A 26764-nucleotide genomic window follows, 5' to 3' on the forward strand; every position below is an offset into this window, starting at 1 on the left:
TGCCTTTGTCTTGGAACTTGCCTTTGCCTTGGGAACTTGCTTTTGCCTAGTGGACTGGAGTCACCTTTGCCTTGAGGACTAGTGTTGGCTTCATTTGAGTAGCCTGTGGAATACATTGGGGCTGGTGCCGGCACAGGGAATTGCTAGGGAATACCAATTCAGGCTCTGAAGTCTTAATAAAGACTCCTTACACCCGTGGTGTGTGTATGTGTGAGCGGGACAACACAGTCATCCTCGTAAATACATGCTGGTTGCCAAAGTTGATCACATGACTGTGGGGATGCTCCAACAGCTGTAAGTCTGAGGACCAGTCATTAGTCACTGTTTCCACTGCCTTTGTAATGTTAGATGGTTGCTGAATGAATAATTGTTAAATCCATGACTATCTTGGATTTCAACTTCAGATCTATATTCTACTAAAACTCTTATTTCTGTTTGCCTGTAACCTTCAATGAGTGAAATTGGAAGGTATAGGGCAGGGCTGTCAAACTCCTGGCTCATGGGCCGGATGCGTCACGCACTGGCTACACCCACACCCGGTTTAGCGAAGGGGAAAAAAAAGTCCCAGTACGTCACGTGACAACATTGTGACGATGCAAGTTTGACACCCCTGATATAGGGCAACAATTATTGAACCAAGATAAATGGGCTAACCTACAAAATGTTGGGATCCTGATTACTGTAGGAATGAAATTTGGGGAAGTTGTGCCTGTTTCGCCGTCACCATGTCTTCCAACTACACTCTCCAGAAAGTCATACATTGTATGGTACAAGGGAAGATGGGAGGGCTGTAGCCTCACCCTCTTTCCTGACTCCCTTTGGCCCCTGCACCCAATCAACTGGCAGCTAGGTCTGATCTGCAAGCTTTGGAATCAAGGCTGAAATTTGAAATATTTTAGCAGCAGAGGGTGGAGGGAAGAAAAGAAAAGAAAAGGGAGTGACTTGGATATTTACTAATAAGGTAGGGAGTGGGGGGAGAGGCATTGGTAGTGAATGGTTTTCTTCCCAGAAAAGAGGAAAAGCTTGGGAACATGTCACAATGGGGAGCTGCAGTATAATTTTCCTTGCAATCTGTGACTACTTTTGTTCCCTCTCCCCACTTCAAAGTGGCAGTTTGTTTCACAGGTCATCCAAGAAGGAGGATTGATTTCTGACTGTCCCTGCCAGCTTCCCACAACCAAAGTCAATGGGTAAGCCATTAGGAAGTCTGCTTCTCTCTTTGGGCAAGGAAAACATATGGATCCTATTAAATTAGTTTTCCTTAATTTCCTTTGGAATATTATCCCTGGTTCATGTCCACAAATATTAAGCAATGTTAATTAAAAAAAAAGGTTAGTCAATGATCTAAACATGAGCTGAGCTATTTAAAAGATAATAGTTGTATAAATATCTATTCCAAAATAATTTTTAGAAGTTGTTTTGTAATAGCAAAAGACAATAGTTTAGACCTAAATTTGCTTAGGAAAAATTTATCTGTATGGGATTCTACCCAAAACAAAATGATGCCATCACATTAACAGTCTACCAGCCAGGAAAAAATATGTCTTTCTCTTCTGGAAAATAGTTACATAGAAAATATATCTATAGAGTTATTTTATTAAGAACACGATGCTTAGTTGCATGGTTCACAGGCTATGGGTTGGTTCTGTTATCTGAATCTATAAAATTGCCTTAGTAAGAGTTAAAATACTTTTGAAATGAATTTTATTAATTAGCAAGCTAAATTGGTTTGGCAAAATATACTAGTATACTGTATGTTCAATATCTTTGTCCTCTTTTAGAGACCTAGATATCAACATAGTGTAAACTGTCCAGAGAAAATATGGTTCTGAAAAGTAGCACACAAATTTTTATAATAAAAGAAAATTTTAATTCATTTGCAAAGGGTTGATGGTTAAAGTAATTTGTGATTGTGAGTAATTTTTACATAACATTCAGGTTTTTTTTTTTTTGAGAAAAACCTATTGCACATCAGATGTTACTGAGCCAGAACGTCTATGACAGGAAATAAATGGCACAGGCAAGTTTATTGTCTTACAGAACATCAAAAGGCACAATATTTCCCACTTATACTTAAATGTAAATTGTTTAGGTTTCCTGAGCGTTGCACCATTCTGTGCTTTTTTAGACTATATTTTCCATGATTTCTCATCATTGGTTGGACTAGCTGGGAATCCAGAGAGCTGAATTGCAGCAACAAAAGGATTGCCATATACGTCTTAACCTTGTTCTTGGTTTCCTGCTCATGCATTGTCATGCTGTGGTGTTGAAAAGGTAACATTCTTTAAAAGTAGGTTTTCTTTTTTAAGACTTGGTTTTTTATGTTTGAATCCTGTTTCCAGGGTCAGCAGAAAATGACACAGAACTAAGAACTTTGTTGGGATTCAGACTGCCTTATGATACTGTAATTCAGTTTAAAGTGACTTTGAAGATGAAGCAAAAGGCAGATGAAATGATGTTGGCTTGTATTTTGCAGAGAAGTGTGAAAAAGAGCTACCTGGTCATAAAATAGAAAGAAATACAGATCCGGATGGATGACAAGGGAAAACCAAGACGCCAGCCTCAAGGCTAAGTCTGGCTGATGACATTATTAATGATATTGAGTTGGGGGCTTTTCCTGTCTGTGCTATGTAATTAATTATTTATGTTTATTGATATCAATCTATTGTCAGGGCACTCAGTCAGTTTGGCTTGGAGTCCAATAATGTTAATAATGAAACTTTGTTTCAGCTCTCCATGCTTCATTTTGTATTGTAGCGGATCACTTTCCCCCACAAAACATATTTATTATGGTTTCGCACAGTCAGCCAGATGTTCCGACTGGATTTGCCATTTTTATACCCCCCCCCTCTGGAGTCTTTCCGAAGAACCTGGGATAGGTAGATGTTGATGTTTGATTGTAAAAGGGGAATCATTGCAGGATGTAGGCTGTTCTGAGTAAAGCTGCCTTTTGCAATTTAGTGATGGTGAATTTGTCATTGACAAGTGGTGCTTCCAGTTGTTTTGGGATTGCACCCAAGGCATCTATTACTATTGGTACTACTTTTGCTTTCTTTTGCCATAGTCCTTCTATTTTATTTGCAGGTCTTTCTAGTTTATCTTCTCCAGTTCTTTCTCTTCTCTTCTGCTGTCTCCAGATACTGCCATGTTCCTTAACCAGACTGTTTTTGTCTTTCTTATTGACAATTTGTTATTATGGTCCATTGCACAGTCAGCCAGATGTTCAGACTGGAATTGGCATTTTTCTCCACCTATTGAGTCCTTCCGAAAGATCTTGGATAGGCAGAGGTTTATGTTTGATGGTGTTAAAGTATCCTCACAGGATGTAAGCTGTTTTGAGTAAAACTACCTTTATTTTTGCATTTGATTGATAGTGAATTTGTTGTTGATGATGCTGTTCAAGTGATGCTCCAGTTGTTTTGGGATTGTACCCAAGGTGCCCATTATTATTGGTATTACCTTTGCTTTCTTTTGCCACAGGTGTTCTATTTCTGTTTTTTGCCCACTTCGCCATTTGAAGCAACTCTGACTGGCTTAGATTTGGTCCATTATGGATGATATGAATATTTAGATCCTCCAAACGTTATATTATCACAGGATCTGAAAAAAACCTGTAAATGTAGTTAAAGAAAAGTGTCCAGGGATATCTTAAAGAGTTACCTGAAAGATTGCAATTAAGATCACCATAAAAATATTTTCTCTGGATAGGTCACAATTAGAGAAAGGGCATATTTAGTGCACACTTATGAAATTGCTTATTAAGAAAGGTGTACTCAGTACCATCTTGTTAAAGATGTCAGGTGAACTCCACCTTATAGTATTCTCTTTGGCTTTTTATGATGTTATTTCTTTAGATGCTTGTCATGATGTACAAGTGGCTTTTTAAAAAACACTGACTCTAGATTTGTATTTCTTATTGATTGTAGACAGCTTACTTTTTCTGTATTCTTAATATTTTCATAATTTATCATGTTTTTCTACTTTGAACTGCTCTTTAAACTTTGGTAAACAAATCAGCATAAAAATAATCATCATAAACAAAATTAAATGTTGATTTCAGAAAACCTTCATGAAATTGAATATAGATAGAAACATTGGCTATAGGAAGATACCTGTTTGCACCTCTAGGTTCTGGCTTGTTCAGAATGGATACTTTGATAGTATGAATGTATGCTCTGAAAATATTATAATTTGCAAAATGAATCTATTAATGGAAATTTATATTCTCTGCCTGTCAGAGAAATATATTTCTCTGCCTGTCAGAGAAAAGTGAACCATTCCAGTTAATTGCACCTCATTGCTTTTACATATTTTACCAGGTATCTAGACTACTAGCAAAACTGGATTTCAACCATGGCAAAACAGCTTCCATTCACCTCCACTTGAATCCTGTCTTCTTGGACATTTTTCCACAGAAGAATAGAAGGAAGAACAAGCCTTCACTTCAAATTACCAAATAAATTCATATAAACAAGGACCAAGTGATATTTTTTTTTTTTAAAAAAAACTTTATTTCATGTACCAGGATTTTTTTAAATTTTTCCTCTTTTTAAAATTTTTCTTTTTAACAGTCTGAAAAAAAATAATAAAATAAAGAAAATGGAGATTTGTGTTGAATTGGTTTGAGATGAACATAAGCAATACCCTTGGGAGAAAAACAAAACCTTCACCAGTCCCAATCTTCCCTCTTTTTTTTCTCTCTCTCTCTCTCTCTCTCCCTCTGTCTCTCTCTCTCTCTCTCTCATCTCATACACATTTATATGCTCATTCGCATATGCACAAATATTCATTCAACGGTATTCTATTAGAAATACTCAAGAACATCACAGTAGCAAAGTCCTTGATAACGATTTTGGGATTTCAATCAAAATACTGTCCTCTGCTTATGCTGGAGTACAGGAAACCAGTTTTTAACTCATTTCTTGGGCTTTGGGTATTAGCTTATTTAACTCCTCCCAACTCTTTCATTGTTGATGGGCAAGCTGCGGCTTGGGCTATAGTTGCAGATTTAGACACTCAGTACTGAATGGGAGACCCCATACTGATTACTAACAATACTGTGTCTCAGTATTTTTTTCAACTTGTTCTTGCCCAGTTATTTTGGGATTGTATTGAATGAGTTATCAGCTAATGCCTGGGGAAGAACTGATCCTGCTATTGTCTCACTGTTTCATATATTGCTCCTCATCCTACCCTGAGTGGGACTCCATTTTTCTATCTAAGAGAATAAACTTAGGAGGAAGCAGCATTAAACTGGGTGGGTAGAGGTTTTTCTCTGACCCTATATAGATCCCAGCAGGTACAGAGTAGCTATGGGTGTGAAGGCTCTTTGAGTTTGAAGCACCACCAGCATGAGCAGGAAAAATCAAGCAGTAACCTAAACCTAACTGGATATAATGGCTGGGTCAGGTTTATTTAACCCCCAATCTTCTTTCAAGGCAACACAAAAGGCTCAGATATTGCAAAACCACAGAGAATTAATTCCATATATTTTTGTCTGAAGCTTGATCTGCATCTTAAAGCTAACTTAATGCCACCAGCGATATAACCACATCTCTATTTTGACCCAAGACCTTATTAGATGCTATACTCTTGATCCCTCAGCTGCTGTGGCACCAGATGTTCTTAACAAGTTTCATGGTTATTTAGATGGTTGCTGTGGGTTATTTAGATGGTTGCTGTGGTATGCCTGAAATCTAAGAGGGATTGGGGGTGAGGAAGGGAAGATGTTCTTTTTTGGGCTGTTAGGCAGTAGGAGAAGCAATGACATGATTTATGAGGAAGAAATCAGATACTTGAAAAGGAAAGCTAGTATCACTACTGCCCCACAAAGTTTTCTTCAATTGTATGACCTCCAGATATGTCAACTTTTACTCTCAGACTGTTTAACAATGGCCACCTGGAGGACCTTCAGATTGTAAAGTTGCCTTGCAGAGTTTATGTTCCCATCCTGGTCAAATATAGAAAGTTATTTCTGAAGTGAGCAATTTGGAGAATTTACTGTAGCATCCAAACCTAGCAGCAAAGTATAGAGATAGGAAGCTCATTTTTCATCTGTCTAACTAAGAATGTTTAATAGATATTTTAATCTCTTTATTTTTCTCCTTTTCTTAGTTTTTGCTAAGATTATACAAGACATATAAGACATGTCTTCACCTGGCAGTAGGAATTTGCCAACATCAGTTTCTTACTCACTAGTAAAGTCAAAGGAACTCCTTTCACATAAGATTCTAGCTTCTGGGATAAATTTTTCAATATTTCTTTAAGGCCATAAACAAGGCAGGGTACCAGTAAAGGAATGGAGACCTGGCCTTGGAAATTAGCAAACCAATTAAGGGGGACTTTCAGAAAAGCTTACATAGTCCCGAGAAAGAGAAAAGAAAGAAACTCAAAGTAACTCCACCTTGATTTTGTTTGGCATACGTTTGGACAGAAAGAACCCCTCACAAATTTTCAAGATTCTATTATTCTATTCTACAGTAATAAAGAACATTTTTGGAATCCCTGCCATGCTGTTTCTTGACTTGACCTACCTCAAAGAGGTGACATCATCAGATCTGAGGTGCAAAAATCTGGACAATGTCTAGATGCAACGAAGAGATGCAAATATACTTAGTGCTTTGTTGTAGTATGGTAGCCCTAAAATAAGGAAGAGTCTTGGTAGGTATTCTGTACCTCTTTTTTCCTTTAACTTTTCCCCCTTCCTTTTCTATCTTATGCATTTTCTAGAGCTTCCTTTCCTAACATGATCTAGCTAACCTCTGTGATAGAACATACACTATGATCCCCGCTTTCTTCCTGTCAGATACATCTTCAGTGAGAGAAGGACCAGGTAGATCCTTTCTCAAATTCTGTCAAAACCTATAGAGCTGCCAGATTCCATGTTTGGGGCACTTCGGCTGTTCTTTCTTTAAATCAGAGAAAAAAAAATTAAGAAGTTGCAGTTTCTTCCAAATGTGCTACAGAGGTGGGAAAAGCTGCACTTACCAAATATTTCCTCTTCTGAATGATTTTTAAAAACTCATTTAAAAGATAAACTGTCCCATACTACATATGGCAACACCATAAGTAGGCCTCAGAGTAAGGCAGACTGAATGTACAGCCAGGGACTGGCTAGCACTAGCAACAGAAGGAAACCAGGGCATATTTCTTTTAGTGTTATGGATTTGGCACCAGAGCTGAATTTCAGCCAATGACAGCCTGTTCAGTGTACATGAGAGGAAGTCCAATGGTTTTGGCAGGATTGATCCACAAAGCAGAAAAGCTACTGATGTAAATGAAGCTGAGGTCAGTGAGCAAATAGTAGCTACTTCGCCTAGCATCTTTCTAAAGCCTGCAAATGACCGCAAGGCAGGGGTGTCCACAGAGTTTGGTCAAAAAAAGTCAAAATAGCAGAGTTCTGCCTGCTTTTATATACAACGCACATTTTAAAAAAGGATGGTGCTTTGATCACACCGTTGCAGCCATCATCCTGACATTTTTTTTTTTTTTTACCATGCCCCATGGATATCCCTGCTACAGGGGGAGAACAACCTCTAGATATTTTTATCAATTTTTCCAAACCAAATGATAGTGGCCTCATTCTCTCCATGGGGAGATTGTTTTCTTAGTCCATAATTCTCATGACTGGCAAGGGAAGTGGGGAGGGAGGGAATGCTATTAATGTCAAACAACAGGTCAAATACTGGGTATCTTTAAAAAAAAAGTGCTGTTGATTTTCTTCTAAGATTTTAGTTTTCATAGTTTTCAAGTTGGAAAAAGATGAAAATAAAAATACTATTTCACTTTCTGGCAAGTAAATCCCCTCATTATATTTACATTTATTTATAGCTGTTTTATTTAAAAAAAAATGCCACTTTATATTAAGCTTTTTTTCTTTGTTGCAATGTCCTGGTTAACCCCAGAATAGTCGTAGGCTAATGAGGCTGAGCTGCTTAGCTTTAACTTCCTGAGACTTGGAGATTAGCACACTGGCACTAACCTTGCAAATCCCCAAGGACAAAGAAGGTGACTGTTAAGCTCTATGGAGCAACAAGGACACATTGAATCCCCAGTCATTCCTGGGGTGGCGGGTTCAAAAAAATTAGGTAGGCCCCAATGCACGTACAAATAGGGTAGACACCAAAGTCACTGCATTTTGTTTCTGGCTGGAGATTGCCAGGGACTTGCAAATTCACAATGGGCTAAAAATGAAAATAAAAACAAACTAAGAAATTAAAGAGTAGTTCTTCCCCCCCTCCCCTCCCTCCAATCCAAAGAGCTGCCTCCTCTTTTCCCCACTTGTTTTTTAAAATTATTATTATTATTATTTTATTTCTTGGTTCCTTTTTTTAAATCTGCTTTTATTAAATGTTAAAATAATGGTACATGGGAAATCATGCATTTTCTTTTAAATTTATTTTCTATTTTTTATATTTTTAAATTTCTTTCTCTTGATTTTTTTATTTTTTATTTTTTTTCCTTTTTTTAAAACTTTTTTTTTCTTTCTTTTTGGATGTTTCACTTAAGTTTGTTTGTTGTTTTTTTTTTTTTTTGCTTTTGGAAGGTTCCTATGGTTGCTTTCTTCTTGCCCCTACAGGCCCTCCCCACTGTTCCTCCCTCCTGCACCCAAGTCCTTCTCCCACCTTCCCTGTCCCCCAGTTTCAGCCCCTCGTGATAGCTTCATACAGGAGTGGTCCGGCGGTTGGCTGTGTTAGTGTGGATAGAGTCTTTGTTTTCTTTCTGGATACAGTTGTGTACCTGGAGGAAGCTGTTATCCCTGTCTGAATTGTAGGTGGCTGTGGGGGTAGTAGCAGCCTTCAGGGGGTCCCTGGTCAGGGTATACATCGAGATTTCCGTGGATGGGAGGGTGTTGAACCCTTTGATCCCAACAGGAGAGGCATCCCTGGAGTGTGAAGGCTCAGTGGAACGGGAACTGGAGCGACTGCGTCTCTGATAGCGGTAGCGGTAGCTGGGTATGCGGGTGATGGCAGAGGACTGGAGGTAGTCCGTGGTGTGAGTGCTGGCACGCAGCTGTTTGTGCCGGTCAATGAACATGTGTACAGCCAGCACTCCAACCATCTCAGCTATAATGAAGGACAAGGCCCCAAAGTAGAAGGACCATCCGTAAGAGTAACTGTTCTTCTTGGAGTCACTTTTTGAGGGGTCTCCAGCATTGGCTGATATGTACACAATGATGCCAATTATATTACTCAGACCTGTGGACAAAGAGTAGGAGAAAAAAGTTATAAAATGTCTCTTATGCATACCTAATAAAATTAGAAGAGGCTTTGTAATCAAAGAGGACTATTCTGTTGCTACTGAGATATTTTGATCTTTTTCCCACTAGGATCAATGACATGGCCAGTTTGAAACGCTTAATAGTACAGGACAGTCACTGAAAGATGGCATTTGGGGATTTATCTGAGATTCTGAATGTTCCAATACTGTATGTATTCACATCACAATGACACTTTCTGACTCAAATTCCTTTTGAAAAACTTTTTAGAGCAGCCTTCCCCAACCTGATATTCTCCAAACATGTTGGACTTCAAATTGTACAATCCTTAGCCAGCACAGCTAGGAAGCTCAGTTCTGCTTAATATTAACAATTAAAATCCTTATTTTGGACCACAAAAATATAGAATGGCAGCAGAGGAAACTCAACCCAATTCTAGCAAATATGTGAATATGTGTTTGTGTTATCCTAGACTAGTAATTGCCTCCACCATTTGATGACATTGATTTTTCTCTCTCTAGCTTTAAATTAATGCTTCAGATAGGTTGTAAGCTTACTTATTAATATATAGAAAAAATATATTTTGAGATATTTGTTTTCTAAGAATAAAGCTCAGGCAATACATTACAGACCTGATGAGGTCTGAAATGGTCAGCATTTCTATTATTTGCCTATCAGTAATACATCTGTATCCAAAATTATCCTTGCCTACTGTCTATTATTATAAGTACTATCCTAATATGTTCAGCCATATAGAGTATTATTCAAATATTTTTGTACTCTTGTACTGATTTCTTATATGCTTTATTGCACCAACCTAACACAGACATTGCCATATCCATAGTATAATATTCACCAACTTGAATTCCTTATTAACTATTTGAAGATACATTTCATTGTATGTTGGAGAACTATTTGGTTTTTTTTTTTAGGTTCTGTGTTTAAAACAGAATTGTAAATTTTTTTGTCCAAAGAATCCTATTATGATTTGCTGGAATCTCAAGACAGAGGTTCAAATTCTTTCCTGATGAAATCATTATTAGGATGTCATTTGACTAAACAAACAGCTTTACCCTATTTTGGCAGTTTTCATGAGTTTGGAGTTGAAGGAATAAAAAACAGGGACCTTCTACTTCTAGAGTTTGGTTAGAGGGTATATTGCAGTGCCTCCGTTTTGTTGATGTCTGTTGTTAAACTGAAATTTATTAGACCTAAATTTTGCCACCTTGGAAAATTATGCTAATGGGCATTGCATAAAATATTGCTATCTGGACACCATTAATCTTTAACAAACTAAAATATAAAGAAAGTGAAACAACTGCTGAATTACACCTCAGCTTGGCATACCTTACTAGGACTGCAAAACTCTGGACAGCCACCAGATGGCAGCCAACATTAAGATTTTCTATATCTCTGCTGTCATTTAGTAATAATCTGGTTTTGGAGGCCCACTTGTAGAAGACCTAATCTTAGAGTTATCATGAGCCTACATGTACAAAATCTGAGCCCTTTATGTAAGAGGAAATACAACATGGACTTTCAACAATTGACAGACGGTGTACAGTTTCTAACTAAGCTAAGGCTTCTATGAATATTGAAAGAATGATTTGCCTGCTATGTTTGTGGGCATTTTTAATTCAAATTCCCAAAGTTGGTTGCATTTTAGACCCTGATCCTGGAGAGATCACCGCGAGATCCTGGATGTCTCATAGAAATCAGATGCGCCAAAGTACTGCATGAAAGCCCCATGCAGAACATTGATATAATTTAGCCAATAGCGGAAGTAGGAAGGAATGGACAAGTATGGAGTATCATCACACATGTTGAACTAGACTCATAATTGACCTTAAAACATGAGGTCCCTGATGGATCGGGCCAAAGATTTATCTAATCCAGCATTCTCTTTGGACTGTGGTCAGGCAAATATCTTCAGGAAACCCCTATAAGGAGAATGTGAAGGTGATAACTGCCCCCTACTATGTGGAGTGTATGCATAATATTACAGGCATTCTGGGGGGGGGGGGAAATTAATAATCCACTTTCATCACTAGATGCTGCCACAATCAACAAATGAACAGAATAATTCTAAACAAGAGACAAATGCCACAAATAGAGAGACAGGCTCTTTAAAAAGCCCACACACACACTCCAACATTTTCATTGCTTAAAAGAGGATTTACAAAGCTGGACTTTTACATGAAGGGTATATATCTTAGACCTTATTTTGGCCTAGTTCACTCTGAGGTGAAAACCTGTGTTTAAATTGTACCACTTCTTATTGCAGCCAGGGTTCACATGATCAAATGTTCCTCCATTAAGAAAAAATTAAACATGCTTCTGTATCTAGAAATATTTACACCTAGAAAAGAAGATGATTGGAAGAAAAGTTAAGCTAGAAATTTTCTTCCTGGCATCTGATTTTTCCCAAGACTCCCTAGCCTGTAATGTTGGCCAATGAGAAACTATTCTGGAGGGATTGTACTTCACTTGAAAGAGCAGGCAGTCCTCGACCTCCAATTGTCTCTGGATTTGCAAATAATGGCTGTACCAAGGACTGTATTTGCAAAATTATGGCTAATGCACTAGCTGCAATTCTTCCTGAGCCGCTTAGATCCGGCAATAGTTACCTGTCCCTTTGTTACATCATAGTTAAAGTACTGTAACATGTTTCATATGTGGCAGTCTTAAAGCTGTTCTTTGAACATAAAGGCAACGTATATGTCATCAGATAAATACAAAATTAATTTTAACTTGTGCAAAATGCAGCTGCTATGTGGCTTAACACTTCAAGATACCAGGGTAATGTTATGCCTGTCCTAACATACCTCTCAGTTGTTTTCTAAGTGTAACTTAGAAAGTTATATTTTATGTTGTTGACTATAGGATATAGGAGCTTAGATTCTCTTATCTGAATAACTTTCTATTTGTGTAGATATTAATTTGGCTGCTAAAGAAAGACAGCCTTAAACATGTCCCTGATTTAAGAGACTTGTAGGCTCCCCGAGGGCGTCTTCTGCATTTCCCCAAGCTATTATACAAGCTGTCTTAGAAAATGCATTTTGGAAAATGAGTGAACCCTTTGTCTTCAGCCAGGATCTTCTAATTGGTTGGGGATGACTTTAGCTATTAGGTCATCCTACCTAGCTTAAATGGATTTCTAATGTACATACAGTTTTGTTGTTGTCTATCAGCCGCCTTGAGCTTCTATGAATGGAAAGGCTAGATTCAAATTGAAACAATAAACAAATATCTACTGTTTGATATGGAGGGATTTTTTTTACTATTTATTTTGGTATGGAAGAAATTCAATCCTGTGAGTCTTCACCTGCATGCTGCAGTGGTAAAGCCCAAACATAGGCTTATTCTTTCAATACTAAACAGGCATAGGAGGCCAAATAAAATTTCTTCATTTTTTCTGTGCTGCTCTTTCTTAAACAACCTACCGGTAGCAAACAGGGCCTAATGTACAAAAAAACTTTGTGTGTTGAGATGCTCTTTTCTTCCATATCGCCCTCCAATCTATGGTCAAAGAAAAGATGAAAAGTCTTCTACTAGGGCAGTGCTTCTCAACCTTGGCAACTCTAAGATATACAGAGTTCAAGATTGAGAAACATTACACTAGGGGTAAAAAAAAAGAGGCAGCAGTTAAGTTTCTCTGTTGTGGCCAACAGAGTAGTTTCTCTGTATAAAGTACCATATTTGGCACATGCCTAAACAGACTTGCCGCTTCCTTCCTGGAGCAAAAAGGACATGTTCAGCCTAGGAAAGCACTGATAGGGAACTATTAGGAGAATGGGAATAGAGGGACACATGTCTGATGTTCTTTGCCAAATATATAGGTTGTCATCCAGGATCTTGGGTTTGCTTTCATTAGTGTTACTTTTAACAGTTATGAAATCATGTTACAAACAATGCACTTGAAAAAAAATCCTGTCTGAATACAATGTATGCAAGGCAGCTGAATTCTCTCTGAAATTTTAGAGGCACGGTATTGCATTGCCAGGGTCAAACTAAGTATGACAGCAGAAGGTCTATTTGTTTAAACATTATTGGAGAAGCCCAAGTTTCATGGAAGGAGAGATTTCAAGTGAAGGTAGGACCACATCTCAGAATTTCCAAATGAGGGTAGAAGAATCTGATTTTTAGAGCAAAAGAGCAGGTGAATATGTGAGATATATGCTCCACCTGCCCTCAGCATATATTGAAAACATTGTGGATACAGTATCGTTCATCATGCTATTGCTTGATGTGACTTTAGTTTGTTTATTTTTTTCTTCCAATGAACTCCAGCACAGAACTGAATCTGGCTGGGTGTTTGTGGGGGCGGGGAAGTAATGAAAAATTCCAGTGAAGAAAATAGAGGGCACTAGTCATATCCATGTGTTGCTCTATGATTGGACCTCCTGTTCCCAGCTCTATGCACAAGTGAGACAGACACAAGTTTAAACAAATTATTCTTCCACTGTCAAATCTAGTTGGACTTCCCCTAAAATAGGTTGCAATTCTGAAACATGGAATGCAACTGCAATGCATTCTTCCTCTCCTGCAATCACTTAAGAGTAAACCATCTCCTTTTGTATTTTGCATGATTTAATTCAGATGAGGAAATGAATAATTGTGATTGGAGTTGGGAAATATTAGCATTCCCAGTCTTTTTCTTTTCATAATGTTCCACCCCAATGCTCTGGGAGCCGGTTGTTCCCTTTACCTCCCAACACATTGGGTCCCTCCCTCCTTTTTGATTTTTGTGATTTTATCCCTGTGCAGAGAGGCAGCCCACTGGTCCCTCAGCCCTTTTACCTGCAGACACGAAGAAAATGCCGGCACTAAGGATGATGTTATGTCGGGTTTTGTAGAACTCGCTGGCTGCAATGCAGAGTCCACCCATAAAAAGCAGAATCACACTCAGGATCGGAAAAATACTAGAGGCTCTTACAGCCCCTGTAAGCAAAGAAAACCAGAGGGGTGGGGGAAGGTAAGGGAGGGGGGAGGATGACAGCAAGTGTGGAAGACAAGGAGAGAAGGGAAGACATGCAGTTGGGGGGGGAATTAAGGAAGAGTGTGGAAGATTGGTGAGGAGTGCAGCAAGGTGGAACAAAAAAGACACAGCAAAGAAGCACAGGAATTGGAAGGCCAGTGATAAGGAAAGAGAAAGAGGAGGAGAATGAAACAGAGCATCAACAGAAGAAGAAAGCTGTTACAAATGAACTATCAACATATTGGATATTAGAAGAGAGCAGTGTACTTAGAGCTGGGGACAGTCAAATGGCGTCTGGTAACCAAACAAAAACAAAAACAAAAGCACAGTGCCATCCCTTTGAACATACAGAAACTCTAAAGGCCAGAAAATTAAAACGATGCCATGTACTATTCAGCATATTGTTAACAAATTGCAATCAGCAGGAGATGTCCTGAAAATAAACACAGATATTGTGCAGAAGTGGGCATGGAAGACTCTCCAGATGGACCCAGTCCTTGCTCACAGGCAGGCCTGCACACAGACACATGGTGGTGGGGTGGGGAGCAGAGGAGGTTTTTATCATTCAGGATTTGTGCCTCAAGTATGGAATCTTATGAAGATTCCATTTTTCCTAGTTCCCCTTTTTTTGGCTTTGTTTCTCTCCACAAAAAAATGCATTAAGGAGGAAGAAAGGGAATTGCTGCCCGATTGCCTTTCAGCTGCTAACACTTGACGCTAACTCCCCAGAAGCACATTATGCTTTGTAAATGTGTACATGTATTGCAAATTAATGAAGGCTGTTATAGTTGTTTGTATTAATTTACTGTATTTACCCCAAAGGAAGATGACAACTGATTTAAGGCTTCCTCCAAAAATAAAATTAGACAGGAAAAAATGTCTTTCAACTGCTGGTGTATTATCACTCTCCCTGGAAATCTAAGATGACCTTCTCCTTTTAAAGGTAAATTATTTGGGCAAATTTTAACTTCCTTCCATATACTACTTCACTCTTCACAGAGCCTAGCCAGTAGATGGCAGTAGCATGCAGGTACATAAATGCACATAGACATAATGATTTTCGGATTAAGCATTATGGAGAATGGGGAGCTCTTGCAAAAAATGTGTGTGACTAGTATGACTTTTTTCTAGGAAACATTAAAGCACTCTCTTGTGCACAGTTGTAAACTGTACATATATAAAATCTGATTCATCTAGGGTTGCACACACGTACAGTATATTAGATGATTAAAAGATAAACATGCACGTTATGGGTTGTCTGTATAATAGACTCAATACTTTTTATTTCCAGTGTAAAACATAGCAGTATCTAAGTCAGCCTTCCTCACCTTGCTGGCTTCCCTAAACCTGCTGTTCTCTAAGCCTATGCTGGCTGGAAATTATGAAAGCTGAAGAGCAATCTGAATGAAGAGTACCTGGTTGGGATAGACTGATATAAGTTATTCATATTAGAATAATCAGAAATACACTTTGAAAGTGTGGATAAAATCCATCGATTTACAATTCTTTCACCATGGGATGGCCTTAGCTACATTAAAAATGTATAATCAAAACATAACAAAATGTAATATATTGTTAGTTGTCTTGAGTGCTTAACTAGATGAAGCATATATTTATCTTTTTAAAAGATTTTTAAAAAAACCTTTACCTAGGGACAGAGAATAAATAGCCCCACCAAGATTTTTAACGCATCTGATTTCTTTTCATAAATCTGTATGTTCCTTTGTATACAGTCTTCCATCCCCATTAACTCCTGCAAATCTACAGGAAAACTTTGCAAGATGCAATAGCAAGACATGTGTCATGACAAAGAAGTTCACAGGAGACCTTTGGCCCAAGAAACTAATTAATAGCAACTTTCTTTCTTGAAAGAGCCATGATTCTAAACTGAACTGTCAAGTTTGGCTAGTGGGTGGGTTATACAACACAGTAACTTAAGCCTCAATTAATAAAATCTGGCTGTTGTATTTACATAATATCACATACCTCAACAAACCTTACGGCTTAATGTAATGGCTCAGTTCATACGTGTTAAAACAAAGGTTGCAATTCCCACAACATGCTGGATGACAAAGTCCCCAACCCAGTTTTAAACTAGTTTAGTATATTGTTTAAATCCAATTAACGAAAGCTATTAGTACATATTATTTGGTCATACCCTTACTGTAACAAGAGTGAGTTGAAGCAGGATGATCTGTGTCAGTGGTGAGATTCAAAGTTTTTTACTACCGGTTCTGTGGGCGTGGCTTGGTGGGAGTGGCATGGCTTGGTGGGTGTGGCAGGGGAAGGATACTGTAAAATCTCCATTCCCTCCCAATCAGCTGGGACTCGGGAGGCAGAGAATAGATGGGAGTGGGGCCAGTCAGAGGTGGTATTTACCGGTTCTCCGAACTGTTCAAAATATCCACTACTGGTTCTCCAGAACTGGTCAGAACCTGCTGAATACCACCTCTGATCTGCGTGTATTCTATCAGGGGAGCTTTATTTCCAGTTGTCCCTGCACTGAATGCTCTCTGGGCTGAATGCAAACAAGAAATGTGACTGCTAATGGGAAACCATCAATGAGTGGTTAGTCATGCAGATTGTGACTGGATGGGGAGCTGAAGCCCCCACATCTTAACATTGTCAAGATTGGGAAATCTTGGTTTAAACTGATAGTTTTATTTTCACAGTGCCAATTCCCTAGGAATTCTAAGAGGAAACACTTATTTATTTGAAAACAAAATGAACACAACACTGCTGTGATACATCCATTCTTGGGTCTTGATACCTGCTTTATTTGGTGCGAATTTTAGTTCTCGTGCTGCTTTGGCCTTTGGTTACCCAGAGGGTGGCACTAACATGCAATGCAATTCTATTTGTCACCAGTTTCTCAGGGGTTTTGCTGAAGAATGCATGAGTCAACAAATGTCAACAAATGATGGAAAAGGAGAGAAACCTTTAAATTACAACGAGACACTTACTTAATATTTAGCACTTACAGTCTATGGATATAATACCAAATTCAGAATTTTTTTGTGGAAATCATGGACATGATTCTGTCCCATTCCAAGGAATTTAAAATCCACAGATTTCAAGTCTGTATTAGATAAGTATCTTTGGCCATGTTTCAAAGATGGAACTATGCTTCACTAATGACCTCTAGAAAACACTAATGAGATTTAACACTAAGGAACATCAGTAATTGCCAGGAGAGGCTTATGATCAAAGGTCTTTTAGAACATAGGTGGATTCTACAATTTCCCTTTTTTCCACACATTTTAATTAGTCCAACACAATTACAATAAAGAATCTTTTACAGTAACATAAGGCTTTTTCTGGACTCGTTTCGACTGGCTGGAAAAGAGCCATTTCATGAAAAAACAAGCTGGTTGCTGCAAACTAAGCTTAATTTGCATGATTTATTACTGTTGCAGGGCATAAATTTAATTACAAACACATATATCTACACATCCCATTATTATTACCATGTTTTCCCGATAATAAGACAGGGTCTTATTTTCTTTTGTCCCCCCCCCAAATAAGGGCTTGGCCTTATTATCAGGGGGATCTTATTATTTTGGGGGTGCAGGAGGCGGTGAGCATGGGACTGGATGTCCTGTCACTGCCGTCACCTCCCCTCTTCATGCCGGCTGAGTGGCCCAACATGTCCCACCCCAATGGCAACAGCTGCTTCCCTTCCCCGCCGTCTCTTTATCAAGAGGGGTGGCAGGCGGGGCAGGGGAGAAGCGAGATGCGTGGAGTGAGACCTTCTCAAATCAAACTTCTTGAACTTGTGAGAAGGTTTTCTTTTACAGCGTGTTTCCCTGGACACAACGGCGAGGAAAGCAATGGAGCTTGAAAGGTAAGATCTGTGTCCCGCTTCTTGCCCATCCCACCTGCCACCCCCCAAATTGCATCCCTAAAGGGGGCGGGTGGCTAAGCGAAGGGCAGGAGCCCTGTCATGCCCGGCGATGGGGGGGAGAAGAGATGGCAAGGGGAGCCACATCTTGCTCCACGCATATTGCTTCTTCCCCCGCTTCACCTGCCACCCCTCTCAATAAAGAGACAGTGGGGAGGGGAAGCAGCCAGGCTGCTGTTGCCATTGGGGTGGGGTGGGATGTGTTGGGCCACTCGGCCAGCACAAAGAACAGGGAGGGGAGGGGAGGGGAGGGCATGTCTCCCCCTTGCCCCCCCTCCGGCCTTGCCTCCTCAACTCATTTTGGTTGTGCAGCAAGCAACCAGAGGAAATGATGGGACTGGCTGCGCATATGTGTAAGTAGTTGGTGGGGGGGCTTATTTTGCGGGAGTGGCTTATATTATCGCATGCACTGAAAAGCCCAATTGGGCTTATTATCCAGACATGTCTTATTTTTGGGGAAACACGGTATTTTGTATGTGTATGTGTATATGCACATACACATACACACTCACACACACACACCTCTCTATGCAGCTGATAAAATACATGAAAATCATCATAAAAATAACAGATATAAAACATGGAAGCTAAAGCTATGCAATTAGAAAGCTTAGGAAAATAAATATGTTTTGAGTCCCCATCTAAACTGTAGCAAAGAGTGGGCTTAATTTAATCCATAATATAGAATTGTTGCCTTGTAAGGTAGGTAGACAAAATATCATTCTTTGTTATACCATTTGGCGTTTACAATTTGCATATTTGTGTGCAGATGATTTACAGAGGCACAGGTGGCTTTGCTGATTGTGGGGTATTGTAGAAAATAATAAATAATGTGGGATTATTGCAACATGGAGCTGCATATAAATAGTTTACAAGCTTCAGTTATTATAAAATATGATAGCAAGAATATGGAACGTCTGTAATATTTTATCAACAATGCATCATCTTCATTCATTCTAGTTTCATTTCCAGACTCAATTTATAGTTTTGGTTTGGGCTGCTGTATTAGGCTAGACTGGAAAGTCAAAAGCACCCTAGAAGGTAACAGTGGCAAACCACTTCCATAAGTCTGGGAAGTCTCAGCGTGCAGGAAGAGAGGGTTTTTTTTTCTGTCGTTATCCACTCCTTATGGACCATTCGGCCTCCAGAAATGAGGTTGAGCACCACTGGTTTGGCTTTCTGGAAAAGTGTGAAGACCTGGTTCTGCCAACTGGCATGGGGATTGAAGAGTGGCATGCGTTCCTGGGGGTGCTTGGTGGCTTGAGGGTGCTCCCTCTACCTTTTAATTTGCTTTTTAACTCTGTTTTGAATTGTATTTTGATGTTTCTATTGAACTGATTTGAATTGTGTTTCATGGCTTTTATTTGAAAATTTGCCCAGAGTCACTTGGACAGTGAGATGGGTGGTATCTAAATTTGATAAATAATAAATAAATACAAGAAAATTAGATAGTTCTACTTGCTCATGAAATGATTAGGAGTGGAGCTGACATTGAAGGACACTTTTTATCTGAAGGGTTATCTCTTTCCTTCCTCTTATCTCCTCCACATATCTTCACATCATGAAATGCAAGAAGGTGTCAGTTATGGTCAAGCACTCATGGGACACAGTTCCCAGATAAACCTAACTACTGCCTGTCTAGTATCTTTTTTAGTGAGAGACTTAAATTCTTCTCAGCTCATATTGTCACCTTTTTAAAAACAATGGTTATGCTTGTTATTTTGTGGGGCTTTTTAAATAGTTGTGTTTACCTGCTGCTTAATTTTATGTTAAAATGGTTTCTTTCCTAGGGGGAAAATGGAGGGAAAAATCCTTCTTACATTTTGATTTTAGTAGTCAGTAATTAACATATTTTAATTTGTTTTGCTTTGAGATGATTGTTTGTGCTTTTCTGGATGTGGCTTTCATTAGATTTTAATTTTTGTGTCATTTATATTTATACAAAGCACCCTGAGAATAATTTGTTTTAGAGCAAATAATTCATTAATATAAGAATATTATTATTTGGTTAAGGTTCAAGGATTATACTCCATCTTCCCTGGATATTTGGCATTTATCAAGAAAGCTTCCATTCTTCTGTTGACGTTTCAGTCTGCTCCTCATATACTGAAAACGAGATGAACACTTGTGAAGTTTGTAGCTGCACAGTATCTCCTGATACTGTGTAGCTTCAAACTACACAAGTGTTCACATGTTGTTTTCAATATATGAGGAACAGACAAAATAACTAAACACAAACTATGCACTCAGTTGAGAACCCCACAAATAATTAATAATTGTTGCTGTTTATTGCACCCTACAAGACTATGTATGATTACTCCTACTATTAAAACCATGGAATCTGGCAACGCAGATGTCTCAAGGTCAAACTATGTTCAGGATGTATTTATCTCTTAGGCCCTTCTACAAATAGAGGCCATACTATCTGGGACCAATGTTGCTCTCCAGTGTCTCCAGGACATCAAGAGGTTTGTTTGGAGATTGGGAAAGTGGCACAATTAATTTTAGGTAAGCTTCCGCTTTTGCAGAAACATTGAAAGATAGATAACTCTTGCCTTTCCCACCTAATTATTCCAGAGATTTCCCTTTCTTTTCTACAGTCAAGGTGGATTGGGGTTGAGGGCTCAGAAGAGTGGCTTTACTACTCAGCATCAACCGTGGCAAGTGGGTCTTTTCCTAAATTTCCCCTTAATCCAAAAAGCAAACACAACAAAGGGAAAATAAGGATGTGAACAGGCACTTTCAGGACATTATTTTTGGCACTCATATTGCACTGCTGAAGGGAGCATTGGAAGAATAGAGCACTGGAAGACACTCAATTCTGGCTCTGGACTTGTGGCAGAGAGGTTGCCAACTGTGTGGAAATGCTTTTAGTGGAGAGACAAAAGGGGAAGGGCCATAGCTTACTGACAGAATCCATGCTTTCAAAGACAATTTGCCAAAGCCTTGTCCTCCGCAGGTGCACTGGGTAAAAATTTCCAGAATTTCAGCTACAAATCATGGGTTAATACAATGCGTGAACCCAGGCAATTACTGGACTAGGTAAATAGTTTGAATGAATGAACAAATTCATATGCTCAATATTTTGGCTACATGAAAGTTTAAAATATAATTTTTCTATAACAATTGCTGTCAAACTTATAGTTTTATATTGCTGATGATTGATTACACATTGTACATTTCTGCAGCCTGGGAGACTTGATCCAATAGTATTTTACCACTTCCCAAATGTATAAACAGGATCATGGCAATATAATGACCCCCAGAAGGAAGCAAAGCAAACCTGCAGATGAGATTTAGCCTCTATTTAAAGAAAAATATGTGAATACATTTGGAGCTCAAATTTACTGCAGCTTTCTCTAACCTGACATACACAAGTATGTCAACTTGAACCAAGGGCTCAAATGCTACCATATCATCCCCAGCCAAGCAGGCTATGCTGGCTAAGAAACAAAATGGAGCTGAAGATTTTCCATACAGAAGAAAGCTAGATTCGAGAGATATGATTGGGACTGGAAAAAATTAGGTTAGAGTCGTAACCTAATTAGAGTCATTCAGTCTAGAAGTATACTTGACTAGTCATGCAACTGACTAGATTAGGCTGAGATGGGATTGGATGATTTGTGATTCCAAGTTATATTGTGGGAACTCATTATTCCGTTATTATTTAGCATGTTGAATAAACCAGTCCATCAGATTAAGCCATAATATTGATAATTTGGATTCATCAGGATATCCTTCTAACCTCAGAGGAAAGACACGGTATTAAAAGGATACAGTGTAATAAATAGGGTACACAATACATGCTAAAGAGGTGAAATATTCTCACTAAACACTTTTTGTTATCTTCAGCCCTTCACAATGTGTCCTCAGCTGTTCTAGCTTTAAGATTTCAGTCTATTGCCAATTTATGTTTTTGCTTACAGATAATCTCTTATGCCTCATGAAAAATCTTGGAGATGACCTGATGAAGGAGTGGCATTTTTCGTGTTCCTGTTGTCTGGTTAATGCTCTGCAGGATGCTCTTTCCTCCATTCATTGCTGTTCATGGGCAGTTTGGTTTGGGCTGCAGAAGAATCCAGATATCTATTCTGTGGTGATACCTACTTGAATGATGCCTGACCTCTTTTGTTTATTTGTTTGTTTGTTTTGTTTTGTTGTTGTTGTTTTTTTGCAATTCATATTCAGACATTACTTAGGTTCCTTATATACACTAGTATACTGGTCTTCTGGAAGACCACTAGCCTTTTTATTACACATGTTTAGTGGTCTTTCAAAAAGTGGTCAGTAAAAAGATGGGCTGTCAGTCAATTTAAACTGGAAAAAAGGTATTGCTTCTGTCCCAAATGAGGTTTCTACTAGAGAGTTTCAGCCTCATAAATCGGTGACTTCTTTTTTGTTGACAATTGATTTGGAGTGGAGAGAAAGCCAAAGGATTGTATGGATCCCTGCCAGTGGTGGGTTGCCCCTGTTTCGGACCAGTTCGCAAGAACCGGTAGTAAAACTGGTGGGAGGCCCCGCCCACCACCCCGGATGTCGTCATTGCCGATCTGCGCATGCGCAGAAGCAAGGCACGCGTATGAGTGAAGCCAGCGCACACGTGCGATCCCGTTGCAAACCGGTAGTAAAGGTAAGTAGAACCCACCCCTTATCCCTGCCCATAAATGATCCCCCAGAGGAACTAGACACACAAGACTATTTGCAAGATTTGCTACTGAGGTCAATTAGAGTTTGATTATCAGGGCACTACAAATTATGTTGGCATATTTTTCTGCCCTCTTGGGAGCTAGTGAAATTACAAGGCAGGGGTTCTACTTACCTTTACTACCGGTTCGCAATGGGATAGCACGTGCACAGAAGCTTCCGGGGCGGTGGGCGATGATGACATCCCGGGGAATGGGCGGGACCTCTTGCCGGATTTACTACCGGTTCTTGCAAACCAGTCTGAACTGGGGGCAACCCACCACTGGCAGAAGGTAAAAAACACATTACTTCCTGGTTAAAACCAGGAAGTAATGACACATGAGCAGGTGGGCGGAGCTTCACTCCTCCATTGCTACCGGATTGTCAAACCGCCGGCCAAGATCGCTACCGGACCAGGCGATCCAGTCCGATCCGGGAGCATTTCATCCTTGATAGATATATATATATATATAAAGTGTTTTAACGAGACACCTGGTCTACTCCAACATGTGGGAGAGAGCTCAGGCTGATGAAGGGAAGAGAACTTGTGACTCAGTGGTTAATACAACTGCCTAACATGTAGGCAGCCCAGGTTTGAATCCAAGTAAGGGTAAGGCTGGCTGATGAGAGCTAAGAAGCTTGAAATAGATCTATACCAGTCTCCCTTTATTTCTTTATCAGTAAAATATATTTGGTATATATTTTATATATACATAATATAAATATATATTTATATTTTTTATATATATATATATTCAATGATAAAATACTTGTGACTCCATAAATGCCAAGATATCTTACGTTCTAAGAGCACACAAAAGAAACATTTGGGACAGAAATTCCTCTTATGCTTATTGCAGAATATTGCAGAATATCTGTGCATGCGTTTGTGTGCATGCATATACAGCATTCACCACAGCCAGTCAATTTTAGTACTATTTTTGATTAAGTTTTAAACATCAAGTATATGAAATGGATTCCCTCCAATTTAATTTATATTATTCTATGTGTATCTATATTAGTTTTATAGCCTCCCATTCTTCGAGGAGCTCAAGGCGGCATATTTCCTCTTCTAATTTTCCCCCGTGACAACAACCCTGTAAAGTAATTTGGGGTAGGACATGATGACTGGTACAAAGTTGCCTAGGTCAACTCAAAGCTGGATGTCTCCACAAATACATTAACCACTACACCATGCTGTTTCTTCTTAGACTTTGTCTTACCGCTGACAATTCTGAGGTGCTGACAATTTCCATAATAAAAGATACGCGCAACTGGTGAAATACTCAGGAATAATAACCCATCTTAGAAATTAATGTCATGGCCTTGACTTTTGCAATCTTCAGAGCACATGGAGGCAAAAGTATCCTCTTAAAGATTTCCTTTTAAATAAATTATCAGGGAACCAAATGATCACGTACATGTAAAAGACACAGCATGAGATTTTAACAGAACATTTTAAGGCAAATACCCAGAAATCCTAAGAGGTGTTCTATTCAGGTAGCTCAACCAGGGTGTCCATCCTTTGGTAATATGTTTTGTCTAATGTCATCGGAAGAGAATGAAGGGCACCCCTGCTCTGCTCAGAGAAGAAACAGAAAGAGAAGTTGCAGACTTACGGAGGAAATATTCTGCTGTGTCAGCTTCATACTCTGTGTCCTCGAGGAAGTGATCGATTTGCTTACACAGACCTTTAAAATTCCCTACAATACAAGAGAAGAAACAAATAAATGAGGACACCAGAAATTGGAGGAGGAGCTTCCTTTCAGTCTTCTTTATTTAATTTGATTTAATGTTATTATTTCACCATTCACCAAACGCCCCATTCCTTTGCTATAGTGGATTCAGATGTTCTACCCCTGCTATACTAGTATGTTTTCTGACTGCAAAAGTCTGCTGTTGAGTAAATGTATCTTTCTCCCCTTATCTGTCTCAATAAGAATTTACTTCACCACAGTGAAGAGAATGTGGAAGGAGATTACACAGGTATCAAAGTCACCTATTTGATAATGCTCATGACATAATTGTGCTGAGTTTCAGGCATCCATTTTAAAACAGCATATGCACACACAGAGTGACACGGAGACACATACAATTTTCTGCAGAAATCCAATTCATTAAAGATAATCATTTAAGACTTCCTTTTTACTTCTTTGAAGGTTACACATGAGCTGTTCTATACACATACAACCAAACCAAATGCATATGATGTGAGGTATGATGTGCTTCCATCCACTCCTATTTAAAATATTTGCTGATACAACATAACTAGTCACATACACAGAGGCACACCCATTTCATATTCATATACACAGGGATTAAATCTATGGCCTGTATTCAGATGTTGTAATTGTGAATGCCTGTAGCAAGACATTTTTCTTGATGCAGGATTTAACACTAACATCAATGAATATGGCAACTCTATACATGGCATTATGCAGAGGTGGGTTGCTACTGGTTCACCCAGTAGCAGCGGTGGTGGGAGGCTCTGCCCACCTGACTGGACGCTTCTGCACATGTGCAGAAGTTTCTGCGCATGCACAGAAGTGTTGCGCGCATGTGCGCCCATGAGCAAATTGGTAGCGATGGGTTTTGAAACCCGCCTCTGGCATTAAGACAGGATATGTTCATATAACACATTGACTTTAATTACTGAATTAATTTATGTTCTGCCTTCATAGAATTCACTGAATCATAAAGTAATTAAATGACATGAATTCACACAGACCTTCTCACCCCAAAAACCTCAGCAAAGTTAAGGTTAGGCAGACTTCATCTATTATACAATCACTAAATGTTAAATTGACATGGATTAATCATGTTGTATGAAAACAGACAGAGAGTCTGCTTCCCAGTATTTACAATTCCATCTCTGATTATAGATATTACTACAGTTTCTGTTGAGAACTACTGGAGAAGACAGTTCACTATAGGCTGTTGACTAACTTCATTGCTGTCATCCCAGTGGTGGGTTGCCCCCGGTTCGCACCTGTTTTATAGAACCAGTAGTAAAACCGGCGGGAGGCTCCGCCCACCGACCCCGACATCATCATACCACTTCTGCACATGCGCAGAAGAGCACACGGCCCTGTTGCGAACTGGTAATAAAGGTAAGTAGAACCCACCCCTGTGTCATCCTTACTAAGTATCAGCTTCACCCAAGCTGGTATCCTACCAGTTGTTGGATTTTCCATAATTCCCAGACAACCTGGCTAAGGATTGTGTAGTCTGAGGAATTAAGGAGCTTGTACCATATTTTTGAAAGACATCAAGCAGGCAAGCATGCTATGCATAATGAACATTTTAAAATAAAAAAATTAGATTAAATTCACTATCATACTAGAAACATTAAGTGTAAAGGAAATGACTGCCTAGTTGCAGGACCAATTTATTCATTAGGCATAGTTGGTACAGTGCCTAGGGACCATGAAAATATTTTAATTTTTTAAAATCAGCAAGAATAAAAATGAAGTTATGTATTTTCATGTCTTGCCTTTCAGCCTTGAAAATATACACAATAAATAGAAATGTGCAAGCTCATAAATTACAAATAAAATATACACAACATTCAAATTAAAAGCTCAGTCATATATTAAATGCCACTGTGGAAATAATGGAAGTATAATTTTTAATAACCCTATTTTTATAGAGGAAGAGGCCTATGAAGGCAAAAGTGCCCAGGGCCCATAAAAGTGCTGTCCAAATGGCAAACAAATTAGCAACAGAGATGGCAAGCTACATATCTGACAATTATGCTGGTCTTTGACCATAGTAAATATTTAATTGATATCTGACAAAAGAGAATAAAAAAATCTTGCAGTCTGCCAGGTCGAGATCTAGCATGAATACAGATCTAATTTTAGCTTGAGGAATAGTCATAGATTGTGAGCAATCGATTTTCTATGTAAACAGCATTGTGGTTGGGTAATTTTGGTTCAATATATTGTGTGGGCTCAGTCAGTATGTATCTTATAAGGATCAGTGT

The 26764-nt window shown here is 38.9% G+C and overlaps 1 protein-coding gene and 1 long non-coding RNA gene across 5 annotated transcripts in view; one reads left to right on the forward strand and one right to left on the reverse strand.

Annotated features, from left to right (window-relative positions):
* The first annotated feature begins 978 nt into the window (after positions 1-978).
* LOC132712578 (uncharacterized) lies at positions 979-4477 on the forward strand. The gene is made up of 2 exons (XR_009623211.2): positions 979-1190; positions 4320-4477. It is a non-coding gene; the product is annotated as an uncharacterized LOC132712578 (long non-coding RNA).
* Positions 4478-4487: 10 nt separating this feature from the next.
* Positions 4488-26764, reverse strand: part of CACNG2 (calcium voltage-gated channel auxiliary subunit gamma 2) — a 155124-nt gene continuing 132847 nt past the window's right edge. For 2 of the 4 annotated variants that reach the window (XM_034403688.3, XM_034403690.3), the window contains exons 2-4: positions 24399-24482; positions 14018-14158; positions 4488-9197 (exon numbers count right to left, since the gene is read on the reverse strand). In XM_034403688.3, coding sequence (XP_034259579.1) covers positions 8662-9197; positions 14018-14158; positions 24399-24482 — 761 coding nt within the window. In that variant the 3' untranslated portion in view covers positions 4488-8661. The remainder of the gene's footprint in view (positions 9198-14017; positions 14159-24398; positions 24483-26764) is intronic. The other 2 variants (XM_034403689.3, XM_034403691.3) reach the window with 2 other exon arrangements.

Source organism: Pantherophis guttatus, chromosome 7 (assembly GCF_059756535.1).
Source record: "Pantherophis guttatus breed Tessera chromosome 7, ASM5975653v1, whole genome shotgun sequence".
NCBI classification, from domain to species: Eukaryota; Metazoa; Chordata; class Lepidosauria; order Squamata; family Colubridae; genus Pantherophis; species Pantherophis guttatus.